Genomic DNA, 14,224 nt, shown 5'->3' on the forward strand with positions numbered 1-14,224 from the left:
CATCGTAATCCTATAAGCCCCTTTGTACTTCGTACGGGGCTAAAAATATAATTCCATTCTTCAACATTTCTGCGACAAATTTGGTTAAAAATTGCAATCATTATTTCTCGTACAGAAGTGACATAACTATTGTTCAGGACCAACCTTCCAGTGCCTTTAGGTATTCGTGACAAACATGCAATTATACTATCTTTTTCTAAATCACTTATTTCTATGAGTCGACTTTGTCCCACACATTTCATATCTTCTCTTGCATATAATTAGGAACTAAATGTCTGTTCAAACATACGATTCATTTCATGTGGCCAGCTTTTGGGGGATTGCACAGCTTGTTTATTTAATCGATTTTCAATTTTTTTTTTTCATCAGATTAACAAAATTCTTAGGACTTGATTCTGAACATAATTAATGTATCCTAATGTTTGCATCATCCAGCTTTTTTTAACAGAAAATTTGAAACTATGTTTTTTGTGTAAATTGATAATTATAATGTTTAAGCTTTGAACTTCACCAGCTGATCAAAAATGACACTCTACTTGTATAATATGCAATCAAAACACATTCTAAACAACGAGTTTACTATAGTCATACGTGTTACGTGCGCACATAGATGACCTTAAAGTAAACGTAAGAATGTAGCTTGCCTTTGAATTCTTTTCGATACCTAGGTATTGTCTTTGTCGACCAGCAGGAGATGTTCAGCTGTTGCTGATTCTGCATAATAGTTACAAAAACAATCTCGAATCCTACAGAGCCAATTTTCGTGGCACAAGCGTCTGAACTAGTCGGGACTAGTAGTATTGTCGTATATCATATTATCTCGAGTCATATTTATTCGACTACCTCTTATGTGTCGAGTATATTCGTTTAGGGGTGGCCAAAATTGTATGGAAAAATAAAGTGTCAAAATGATTGGGGCACAGGGCAGAAAATCAATCCACATGGTCCCCAGATAAAAAGTGTCTATGGGACTGACTCGACCCAAATGGATTTAGGACGAAGTATGAGAAAAATGATGACTCGTTGTAAATACAAAAACTCACCTAAACGTAAGTCCAAAACACCGAGGGTATTTGATGATGAGGAAATCGAATTCATAAAAACTGCCATACTATCAAAGTTACTTTGGACGAAGAACGTTCTTTCATTTCATTTCTTTATGATTTTACATGAAATTCAACGTAGTTCGAGTATGCTAAATGGTAAATCGAAGGAGCTGCTTCCGCTCACCACTTCAAAAAGGTCAATCGAACAGCACCAAAATATGTCGTCTATCGTTTTCTAACCAAGCTATCCCGACTGTCTCAAGCTAATCAAAAATTTACTGCGAGATGAATGAAGTTGAAGAACTTGAACTTGAAAGTTGTATAGTGTGTCGATCTTATGGACTAAGAGTAATGAATTTTCAAAATGTTTTTATAAACTTTATTGAAAACCATCACTGCAACAATTTCGTTTTTAAGCGATTCAGAACTCCACAGCACTTGTGGGTTTAACTTCATAAAAATTGGACCAAGATGTAATAAATTCATCCGAATCGTTTATGATTTTTGATATAATAAAATCCACTTTCCATTCTCCTACTGGCACTAATGGAATGTGGTCGTGTGTGGAAACGTACGGCTTTACATATCGATGTCCCTAAAAATCGTAATTTCCTCTGAAATCGGTCTGCTCTCCCTGTTGCACAATTTTTTAATCTTACGCTAAGTGGACACGGATCAAGCATATTTCCTTTGACTTCTAATTTCCAAAACCTGAAAATAAAACCAAAGAATGGATGATCCATGGTGTTAAATTGGGCACACAGCTCCGTCTTCAATTTCAGCATATGCTGTCGGTATACGGTTCTAAACTTTTTGTATGCAATTACTTCGATCTTGAATTGTAGAAGAGTGGTTATAAATTCGATTGTGCAATGGACCTGTTGGCAACAGCGGAAAACGATCGGTTTGTGAAGTAATTGTCACTACAACTGCATCAAGCTATAGCTAGAGACTTTATTAATATGGGTGCAATTACTTCACAAACCGAACGTTTCCCGCAGCTCACTTTACATTGATTGGTGCTTCCAGCTGCAGCCCTTGGCGAAAATAAAAATCCATTGAGGTCCATTTTGCGGTGCGATTTAGCGGGCGGCACGAAATGGATACGTTGCAATACTTGTTATTGCAAGTCCCGTAGCACTTTTGAACGAAAATGGAAATAAACTGAAAACACCAAATAAGACCTATTGCTATAAGAGGTCTTCTGCTATGGAGAAAGAATCATAACCTGGTTCGAGCTTATACTTTTGATAAAGAACGCAGCCAGTAGACTCTGTACAACGTTTGTTAACAATTTCATCGTAGCGAATTACACACTAAAATTGTGGTTATGACAGATGATTTTATTTTCAGCTGGTAGCTGAACCCGTGAACCGAATACTCGAAACAAATAATTGGGTAACGTTTATGAACGCTAAATTGTCGAAAATGACGAATAAAGTTAATATCTGATTGTTGAACGTTGATTGTTGATATAAAAATATTGTTTTCCAAATTACATCCGCCTAGACCTGTGCAGAGGTTTGCGGAGTGATGTATATGATCAGTGCCATGGGCTTGTTTTGCATGAAAACTAAATTTCATTGGATTTTGATGATTTTTCCTTTCAATTAGAACAAGATATAACAATCAGGGAAACAGACGAGATATAACAATCAGGGAAACAAACATTTATTTATAATAACAAAGCACTTCAAGCATGAGTAGTACTCTAAATATAGTACTGAAACGAGACAGTGTATCAAACAAATGTTGGCACTGTAAAAACATCTGGAAGAAATTTTCATACAAAATAGTACTCTATTTTGACAGCTGTCACTCGAAGCACTTTTGCTTGAAGTACGTTGATAATAATCTTTCCACTGGCCAGTGCCCAGTAACCAAATCTAATTTCGAAGAAGTGAGACCAAACTTTCATTATAAATAGTGTAATGATTGGCTTGAACATGGTTGCTTGTGCGTCACTGTTGTTCATTGTAGTGTAGTTTTGATGACAGAACTGGGCGTTGAATGATACCTTTTTAAAAAATTTTGAGTCAGATTACTTTCAATTTCAAAATTTAGAAACTTTTGGAGATGAGTTGTAGCTGGTTATCGCGGTAACATCCTATTTTTTTCACCTGTGTTTTGCTTTCACATTATAATCAGTAATTTTAACATTTTCGTTTTCTTTTCTAGAGTTTCCTGAAAACCGACCACTACTGTGGACTGACCGAGATCGATATGAGCCTGGCGACGTTTTACGAGCTAACTGTTCCAGTCCGCCATCACGGCCCCGTGTAGAATTAACACTTACATTAAACAACATGGTGGTAAGTTGTCAATAATTTTTAAAGATCAATCTGAAAGCTGAACGGAAAAGCCATATTCAGCCTGAAATAAAATTACTTGACCTGAATTTATGTTAGAAGCTGATTCGACGTGAAATAGAATAATATGTCAGATTGTCAGGCTAACTAACTATTCAAATTTTACTCATGTCAGGTACTTGACCTGAATACCACGGGGGAAACATGATATTTTACAAGCTCTACAACCATGACTCTGAAATACCTGACAATCTGAAGTTTAATTACTTGACGTGACCTCAAATAATAATAAACCTGATTCAATCTGACCCGTAAAGACCTGAACTGATTCGTGAACTTCAGGAGAAGTCAGGTCAGGTGAGACCAGGTATTTTTTTTTGATAGGTACTATTCGCACAAAGTACGAATGGTCAAATAAAGACTAATCGCAACGTTGCGCAATTTGTTCTTATTTGACTAATCGCACTTTTCTTATAGACTGTAAAACTTCGTATAATGTAGTTAATGAAGCTAGCATTGACTTAAATCATTAAAATGTAACCGTTAATGTTTCGTAATGTTAAACACTTTGCACAGTGAAGCATCACTGTCTTCTACAAAAACGTTGTACAAGGAAGCATCACTTCTGCAGGCACCTTGTGTAAGGAAGCATCAATCTCTTCTACAAACACTTTGCATAATGAAGCATCACTCTCTTCTACAAAATCGTTGTAAAAGGAAGCATTACTCTTTTTTACAAGCACCTTGTAAAAGGAAGCATCACTCTCTTCTGCAGGCACTTTGTAAAAAGAAGAATCACTCTCCTCTATAAACACCTTGTAAAAGTAAGCATCATTATCTTCTGCAGGCACTTTGTGTAAGGAAGCATCAATCTCTTCTACAAACACTTTGTAAAAGGAAACATCACGCTCTTCTACAAAAACGCTGTAAAAGGAAGTATTACTCTCTTTTACAAGCACCTTGTAAAAATACCAATCACTCTACTCTACAAACACCTTGTAAAAGAAAACATCAATCTCTTCTACAAACACTTTGTAAAAGGAAGCATCACTCCCTTCGACAAACACTTTGTAAAATAAATCATCACTCTATTCTGCAAGCACTTTGTAACGGAAAGCATCAATCTATTCTACAAAAACTTTGTAAAATGAAGCATCACTCTCCTCCAGAGCATACACAATTCACACTAGAAAAAGCAATGTCCAACTTTTTTCACAAATTTTACTCACTGTTTTTCACAACAAAGCCTTCAGAAGTTTTAGCAGAGGAGAGAAAATGAGCAGGCGAGAAGCTTTGTAAAAAGAGATTTTCAATCTAGTGAATAGCCTTTTCGTATTTTTTTTTTAAATTTTGGGTCAGGTCATGTTCAGGTCAGGTTTATAAATTACCTAAATCTGACCCGAATAAATCCTTCAGGTTTTTTTTTCACCTGACCTGAACCGGACCTGTTCCAAGCCTTATTCACGGTACTCACGGATGAATAACCTTATACAGAAGAACATCTTTGGTGTAAAGTGATTATTTGCTTGCCTCTATTTGCGAAACGTGGATGCTTGAACTGAACATGAGCATTGAGCACGATTGTTTCACATCAGAAGTTTATGAAACTTTCAATATTGCAACATTGACCAATTTAATAATGATATAACGATATACAGGGTGGTAGATTTTAGGATACTTTTAAGATTGATGACTTCGACAAGCTATAGTACATATTTCGTACGGGTCCTTTACACAATCTCGTGTTTATTTTCAGCTAGTATCTAACTATATTTATTGAGTAACTGATGAATTTCGTTCGAAAGTACATAAAACACACCTTCTAAATCACAACTCTTTTGTGAAATTCAACCTCAAATTAATGGGAGTAAATTCACAAACAATGTAGCCCCTTCTGTTTCCCTATAATATCTTCAATATTTGATCACATTCAACACGAAGCAATAAATATTTATTGAACATCGTATATGCAATTCATATATACGGATATAGAAACGAGAGCATAAAATGTTGTTGTCCGGGTATGGTGTATATGTTATGTTAATGTAAAAAAATAAATTGACGAGACTCGTATCCATTAATAACCCCTTTTTACATCGCATAAACAAATATGTTCATACGTTGTTTGTACACTGTGCCGCTTACAAGCAATGGGTAGTCAATTTTGACATGGCAATTAGTGTTGTCATTTGATAACACATTTAAGGCATAATTTTACACCAACGAATTTCGGTAATTTAATTCCTTGTGATAATATTTAAGGGGTGCTTATACTCTGCTTTTGGTTGGCCGATAAATAATGTTATGTGACGATTGGAACTGAAAACTCACATATTGTTTTTTATGGTATGCTAACTTGGAAAATGATTTTCTGGTATGCATATTGGCTGTTTCACTTACAGTAACGTTTATTGCTCATTCATTTAATGTGGAACAGTGGAAATGTAATTAGGAAATCCATGAAATTGCAGTGAAACAGAAAATATTCAGCCTCAATTGAATAGGGCTCAACATGGATTCAGAGATAAAAGATCAGTTGTAACAACTGCACAACTGGGTCTATTGACATTGGGACCTACCACACTTTGAACATTTATGTCAGCTCGATAAGTTTTATGGCGACTATAAAACGGCTTTTGGCAAAGTGGTTATTCGATTATTGTCAAATTCAAGATTTGGAAATGGAAAGAAGACAGCAAAATCAAGGACGCATTTTGTGCAAATTGCACTGAAAATAATATCTACCAATTTTACCGTTGATTTGGATCAATTAATTTGTGCAGCATACCAACGATTGGTACGGCTCACCAAATAAATTGGTACATTGTACCATTTTGGAATGTTCATTCCAAATCAACGGTAAGATTGGTACGTGGTACGAAAAAAGTTTTCAGTGTGGGCGATACAAGACAATGAAATTCAAATCACCATCTAAAATGCCGCCTGACGATGACAATTCACGCCATAAGTCCGCCAAAAATTTAAATATTTTCAACCGAAGGTTGGACAAAATACAGTTGGCTTCATGTAACAAATGTCAAAAACTGCGCGTTAAAATGTCCCGATATGCGTTATGTGTTGAAATTGAAGGCGCACTTGTGGCGTGAATAAAGTGTGTGTTGATTTCACGGGTTAGGGGACAAATGTATTCCCTGTTAATCAGTGTGTAGCCTGGGGAATTGAGTAAGCAATCGAGCGTTGGTCATACGAAATAGTTTATTGCCGTACAATTATGCTTGATGTAGAAGCTAGAAAAATTTGAATTTAATAAAGTTAGGTTATGTTCACAACCTATATGTATAAAAGAACTTACTTATTGTGTATGACTGCACTTGGACAACTTAAAATAAATAGATAATTCTATAGACAGTTCACGAATGATAGTTAAATTGTGATTCAATACGAAAATCTTGAACAGAAATTCCGTATTAACTAGTGTGACGAATGAACTAGCGCGACGTTGTTGGCTCAGTTTAGATATGCCGATTATAGCAAATAGACTGGTGCCATCTGTACATCGTTGCTGGCAGTAACAGTGTCGACAGACGAGGATGGCGTACCAGCCGAAGCCATTCAACATAAAAGGAAAATACTTGAGTCATCTGCGATTTGCAGATGATATTGACTTGATAGCACTGGACCAAGCACAAGTAGCTAAACGAAGAATCGGGCATAGTCGGTCTGATAATAACCTTGTCGAAGACAAAAATCATGACAAACATGATTGACAGGGACATCAAAATTGTAGACAACATTTTGTATCTTGACCACAAGTTAAAAGTAGTTTTGGACGGGGCAGCGTTCGGAAAACTTAGGACTTAGGCCAGGGGCACTTTTAAGCTTTTCGAGAAATTACACAGTTTTTCTCAAATGTTATTACGTACCTATTCGCAAATTTGAAAAGTGTGTAATTACCTTTTTGCGAATACACACTTTTGGAAAAAGTGTGTAATAATTACACACTTTACATAAAAACGGAAAATAATACCCTTCAAAGAAAACTATTGTGCAATGACCTCAAAATCGCGCGAGCGATGTTCTGACCATATCGAATTTTCCCTCTCTGTTCTGACACACAATTTGCAGTAATTGTACCGGAGAACACTGTTGGTACAAGCCAGATCGAAATATTACTGTGCGAATAAACGAAACTCTTAATCTGGACATGCTACTTGATGGCACGTTCTCATTTGTTCAACTAAGATATGATCGAGCGATCGTAATTGTAAGTCTCTCTCTTATCTGACAGTCACACTCGAACATTTCGAAAATTGATGAAGTAATTTCTTGTTGAAGCTGAGAGAAATCTTGACTGAAATTTCCTTCGGAAACCACATGCCCATTAAGCTTGTAAATTTTTTCCCTAATCCGGTCTCAGCTTCTGAAAGACTATCTACGAAATCCCTCTCCCATTCTCCCATTCTATCAGATCGATGATTTTTTTTGACAGTTTTCTGAATTTGTAGTTGGATGTCGAAAATCGTCAGGGAATTGCTCATAAAAGATTTTGGGAATCGTTTGTAAATTAAGGACGGTTGCTAGGAATCTACGTTTATATAGTAAAAAATGGAATCTCGCGCCGCGCGAAGTTCCTACTCTATAGTGGTAATTTCGCGCCCATACGTTTCTTGAATTTTTGGTGTTGTTGGAATTCGGCGCGAATTATGGAATTCGGTGTGAATTTGATTTATGATGATTTTAGGTCAAGTAAAAGTTGGAAATGGGTGCGAACTCGATTTAGAGCATGTACAAAGAAACTCAAAGTTGGAAATGGGGGCGAACTCGATTTAGAGCATGTACAAAGGAACTGAAAGTTGGAAATGGGTGCGAACTCGATTTAGAGCAGAAAGTAAAAGTTGGAAAGGGGTGCGAACACAATTTTGTAAAAGAAAAATTCCCTCAGTCTTTGTTAACATTTCGTAAAAGGAAAATTTAGTTTCTTTGTACATGCTCTAAATCGAGTTCGCACCAATTTCCAACTTTCAGTTTCTTTGTACACGCTCTAAATCGCACCCATTTCCAACTTTTACTTTGCCTAAAACCATCATAAATCAAATTCGCACCGAATTCCATAATTCGCGCTGACTTCCAACCACACCTCGCACCAGTTTCCAAAAATTCAAAAAATGTATGGGCGCGAAATTACCACTAGGTAGGAATTTCACACGGCGCGAGATTCCCCAACACCCAGTTTCTCATCGACCAAATATTGCATACTGGCTTTCCAGTTTTTGAGTGTTGCTTCAAGTAGACTGTTGGTGAATTTTTTTTTTCTCTGAAAACGTGTATAATTACACATTTTTTGTGCAAACACAAAAGTGTGTAAGATTACACACTTTTTAAAAGTTTTTACACACAATGTGTAAATTACACGCTTAAAAAAGCCCGTGACTTAGGCCCCTAAATGAAAGAATCTGAGAACAAGCTCAGAGTACCACAAACAGCAATGGAACGGAGTATGCTTGGGATTTTGCTTAGAGATAAAATGACAAATCAGAGGGATTCTTTTGAAAAACAGAATCTTAAAATCGGATGCATTTTCCATTGGACTTTTTTATATGTGCCTAAATTGGTATTGGTCCCTAGAACCTAAAGCCACTTTCAAAAAAATTCTTCGAATCTTGTGTGGCTGGTGGGAGGTGATCGAAAACTGAAAACATGCACTTTTCTTACAAAAATTTCTCGAGGTACACGAAACGTACATGGTCGTGTGGGGTGTCATTTGAAAGGTAATTGCATGTACTTTTAGGAAAAATAGAGCTTACAGAAGTTTGGTAGCATCTTCGATGCAATATAAGCACTTAAACATTTCAACTTCACATAACTCATCGTAGATGCCACCAAACTTCTGCAAGCTCTATTTTTCCTAAAAGTACATGCAATTACCTTTCTAATGACACCCCACACGACCCTGTACGGCTCGTGTAACTGGAGATTTTTTTTAAATAAAAGTGCATGTTTTCAGTTTTCGATCACCTCCCACCAGCCACACAAGATCCGAAGAATTTGTTTGAAAGTGGCTTTAGGTTCTAGGGACCAATACCAATTCAGGCACATATAAAAAAGTCCAATGGAAAATGCATCCGATTTCAAGATTCTGTTTTTCAAAAGAATCCCTCTCAGTGGATTCGTCAACAAACGAAAGTAGTTGACGCAATAGAAAGGATAGCAGCTTTGAAGTGGAATTGGTCAGGACACATTGCGAGAATGACAGCCTAACGTTGGACTAAAACCATAATGAATTGGAAACCACCAATGACACGACCAAACAGAAAGATGGACGAACTCGATCAAACAAATAGTGAGGACAAACTAGCAGCGAATGGCAATAGATCATTCAGAATGGAAGACGCAAGGGGAGCCTTACATCCAGAAGTGGATATCAAAGGACTGATTTAGAAGAAGAAGAAGAAGACGAAGACCAATGCAATTTTGCAAACGGTAATTTTACCAAGGAAGCACAGCGTATTTTAGTGTATGTGAGATATCAAGTCAATTCTACAAGGACGAAATTCAAAAACGTTTTGTCATTTATTTGCTTGAGCGTCAGAGTAATGTGCCATTTTGTGTCTATTTTGTTCATTTATTCAGCCAGCTACTTAGCGGTGAAAAAGAAATCAATCAATTACCCAACCACCACACTTTTGACACATGCTCTCGACGACGATGAAGATGACTACATCAACGAAATAATCTGATCAAGTAGAAGATAGAATAGAACTGTTTGTAAATAGTCAAATGCAGAAAATAAAGGAGTTTTGGAGCATCTGAAAAATTTAAGTCCTATCCGATCGACATGAGAACCTGAAGAAGGGATTGTATACGTTCAGGTCTTAAAGAGAATCACAAAAAGCACTTGTTGTTGTTTGTTTTTTTTAACATAAAACAAATGCTATAAATATTTTAAACTTTGGCCTTCACGTAACATCACTGACCTAATTCTACTCTCCTCCTCGATGATAGAAGATAAACCTGAATGTCACTTAAACTGTCAACATACGTAAATACGATATATCACAACAAATATACTGAAACATGTGTCCTTCTCCGTATTTCCAGAATATATGTCAGATCACAAAACGCAACATTCCACTTTACACACATATCTAACTGTCGTTCCATACTTGCTATACATTTGAACACTAAAAAGCATATTATGTTTCTGTAGCCACTATAGGAAATAAATATTTATCGTTTTACCATAGATTTACGACTATACTTTGCTGATAGTGCGAATAAAATCTTCAATTTATCATTCTCAAAAGAAGGAATATCGGAACAAAATTCAAAATAAATTATGGTATGTGGGTTTAAGAGCTGTTATAAGATCAGAAAGTTTTTCACCTTAGTAAATAGCATTCAACATTTATTTTCTCATTTTACTTGAATTGACGATAAATCATGAGATCATTCTTCTTATTAAGGCATACCTTACACACACACATTAAATCTTACACATACCCAGTAGCTTAGTATAACCAACGTCGGATACACCATTTTCCGAATCACATTTACGTTCATTACTTAGTTGAGAATTCTGCCGGGCCAGGGAAATTTTAGTTTGGGTTCTCTAAAATATTTTGCACCCTACCGTACGTTTCCTGTTTCCAGCACTTCTTTGGACGTGTGCAACATTACATAATTCAATTTCAATTTATTATACTCATATCAGAACAAAAAGGAATTAAATGCTTATACAAATGTCCTTATTACGATTAGGCTTAGGTTAACAATAGTTCTAATTTTATATGGGGGACAACACACGATACACAGAAAAGAAATACGATATACTGGATACAGCAATGAACATTGGATGCGACGTATTCGGCCAAATTTAAAATTAAAATTAAAGTTGGACGTTACTTTCGATTCAAAAATAACAAAAGAAAATGGTAAAAACGATCATCAAAACCAAGGCAATTACACTTCTCGATCACAGGAGCTCAATGGACACAATAAAAACTTGCGTGCATTTTCGAACGAAAAGAATAGGTGATGGAATTTGTTTATGTACTGTCCGTTTGACAAGCGGATCGCCACGGTTCAGCAGTGGGTTTTGAACATTTGTTTTTTTCACGTTGGCACACATGCTCTTGTCAGATTCAAGATTGTTTTTACGAAGGTTACGCTGATTATACTTTGTGAAAAAGGCCAATACCTTGCAAATATGTCACATCTTGGACAGAATTTGACACTGCAATATCTGCAACATGAAAAAACTAAATGTTCGAAACCCACTGAAACCCCGTGCTTCCATCTACGTAATATATTAGGTGAGCCAATCTTAATCTATTATGAAGATAAATGAGACTTGTGGTACAGCAGCTGATATTACTAGTTGTACTAGTACACCCGACTGTATCACAAGTCTACAAGTCAATACATTCTAAGATTATTTTTTTAGATTTGTCAGTTTGGAATGATCTGGTATAGGTTTGTTCCAAGGTGAAATGAAATGTCAAACTTTCATCCATAGAGCCATAATCTTAAAAATAAGTTGTGGTTAAGGTACTATGGATGACATCGGTTCGTGTTCGGTTCATTTTGATCGGCTTAACCGTTGCTTGGAAGAAGCCTATCCAATCTTGAAACATGATCCTTTGTTTCCTTTCCCTGTAATCATGTAAATCACGCGAACCGCCCTGTTCTCGCCAGTAACCTGTCAAGTATGTATTGCTAACACTTCAGGCGGTCACAAGATAACCGCCCAGAAGGCTGCGTCTCAGCTGGGAGAATTTGGGGCAATCACATAAGATATGGATGCCTGTTTCATCTTCGTCACATGTGCAATCGGACTTGTCAGAGAGTCTCAGCCTCAGAGTTTCTGAGGTGCTTAGTCGCAATGTCCTGTTATCGCCCCAACCAACTCTATCCGGTTTCGGAAAAAAACACTTTCTGTGACCCTCAACGATAGCCGTGAAGTATCGTCAAAGTCAAATCGACAAGATTTTATTTTTTGTCGATTCGTCACATTTTGGCGGTTCTTCACACTCTGGCGATTTTTCTTGACAATTCGTCATTTTTGGTTGATTTGCTAAATCACTGAAAAAAATCGCCAGAATGTGAGGGCACGCCACGAAGAATCGCCAGAGTGTGAAGATTTTTCTTGTTGAATCAACCATAAATGATAAATTGCCAAGAAAATGGCTAGTGTGAAAAACTCCACGAAGAATCGGCAGAGTGTGAAGGAAAGCCAAAGTGAAAAAATACGTTTTTGATTGCTTGAAAACGACTGAAGTACCCACTACGACCCACTAAAAAATCGGATAAAACGTCTTACATCTTGTCTATGGGATCGAACAAGATGCCTTTACGTTCCCGAGTAAAAAAAAGTTCTCACAAAGCCTTATTCGATCGAATTCAGACTTCTCACTGTCTCAATGAGGAAAATTTTGTAGGACGAACTGAGAAGTCTGAATTCGATCGATTTAGGCTATTGAGAAGTCTCACCTAAAATATTTTTTTACTGGGATTATCTCTCGTAAAAGAAAAGATTTCCTAGAATCGAAAATAAAGCTTTAACGTCACTTTTCGTAAAAGTATAATTTCTTTAGAATCGAACCAAACACCTTTAAGTCACCTTTGTAAAGCGATAGATTCACTAGCATCGAACATAACGTCTTTGCACTACCTTTTGTAAAAAGATAAATTTCCTACGATTGAACCAAATCATCATCATTTTTGGTTGATTTATTAAATCACCACGAAGGATGGCTAGAGTCATAAAGACAAATTTACCATTCTTGTGAGGAGTTTCTGAGGTGCTTATTCTCAATATCCTGTTATCGCCCCTACCAACTCTATCCGTTTTTTGTCGATTCGTCACATTTTGGCGTTTCTTCACACTCTGTGGATTTTTCTTTGCGATTCAACAAATCAGTCAACAATGATGAATTGCCGAAAAACAATGACATAGTGTGAAGAAATGTCAGGAAAAATCGCCAGAGTGTGACGAAACGCTAAGAAAAAACGCAAAATCGTGAAGAAACGCCATAAAGACAAATTTACCATTCTTGGCGATTTTTTTATTTTTTTCTGGCGATTCTTCACGGGAATCCCTCAACGTAGAGAAGCCAAAAGAGGATTGTCGTTGAACTACTTCGATTCTGTGCAACTGTTTCAAAGCCATTCAGAAAAATTGTGTTGTAATGCATTTGGAGTCGTTATACAATAACAAAATTTTTATTCCAAATAGCGATGAAATTACACATTAAGCAAAATTAAATTGATGTAAAAGTTTGCTTTTTTCGATTCGATTAATCTAATTGAAATTCAATTTGCATAATCTTCTTAAAATTAACACGGGTCCTCATACTGGAAATGTCTTAATACGTTAGTCGGATAAAATGTGAACGAATTTTACTCATGTTACATAAGGAGTATAAGACGACTGTGTATACATTTTGTACCAAAAAAAAACATTCAGTAAATGTTTGAACGCTCAAGCGAAAATCTGAGGTTCTCTGTTTTCATGATATTCGATTTTTTTATGAGAATAGATAAGAAGAATAATCCAGGAAAGAATACATATATACAAGACTCAATTCTACATCCACACCCACATTTTTGGTGGGTGCGGTATGGAAAATCACGATTTTTTTTTCAACTTTTTACTTTATTAAGAACGAGTATCATTTAATGTACTTAACTTTGATTAAAAATAGAAAATATACGTTTTATTGATGGGGAAACGCAAATTGGAAACGCTCTTAATTTATTGAGGTAAAGTAAAGAAAAATGTATTGCAAAATGGATCAGTCACTTTATTTGATAAGTTTTTTTTTTGCTCGTTGAAAGTTTGATTTGATGTGATTCTATTTGATTTGATTTATGAAAGTTCTGCCGATTAAGGGATTATGTTTAGGATAA

General features: G+C 36.1%; 1 protein-coding gene across 1 annotated transcript in view; it reads left to right on the forward strand.

Moving 5' to 3' along the window:
- The window catches only part of LOC119069506, an 87,712-nt gene that overhangs the window by 39,803 nt on the left and 33,685 nt on the right, over nt 1-14,224 (forward strand). Inside the window, exon 5 of the mRNA XM_037173583.1 lies at nt 3,225-3,358. Within this exon, the coding sequence (XP_037029478.1) occupies nt 3,225-3,358 (134 nt within the window). The remainder of the gene's footprint in view (nt 1-3,224; nt 3,359-14,224) is intronic.

The sequence above is a fragment of the Bradysia coprophila genome (assembly GCF_014529535.1).
Source record: "Bradysia coprophila strain Holo2 chromosome X unlocalized genomic scaffold, BU_Bcop_v1 contig_35, whole genome shotgun sequence".
NCBI lineage: Eukaryota > Metazoa > Arthropoda > Insecta > Diptera > Sciaridae > Bradysia > Bradysia coprophila.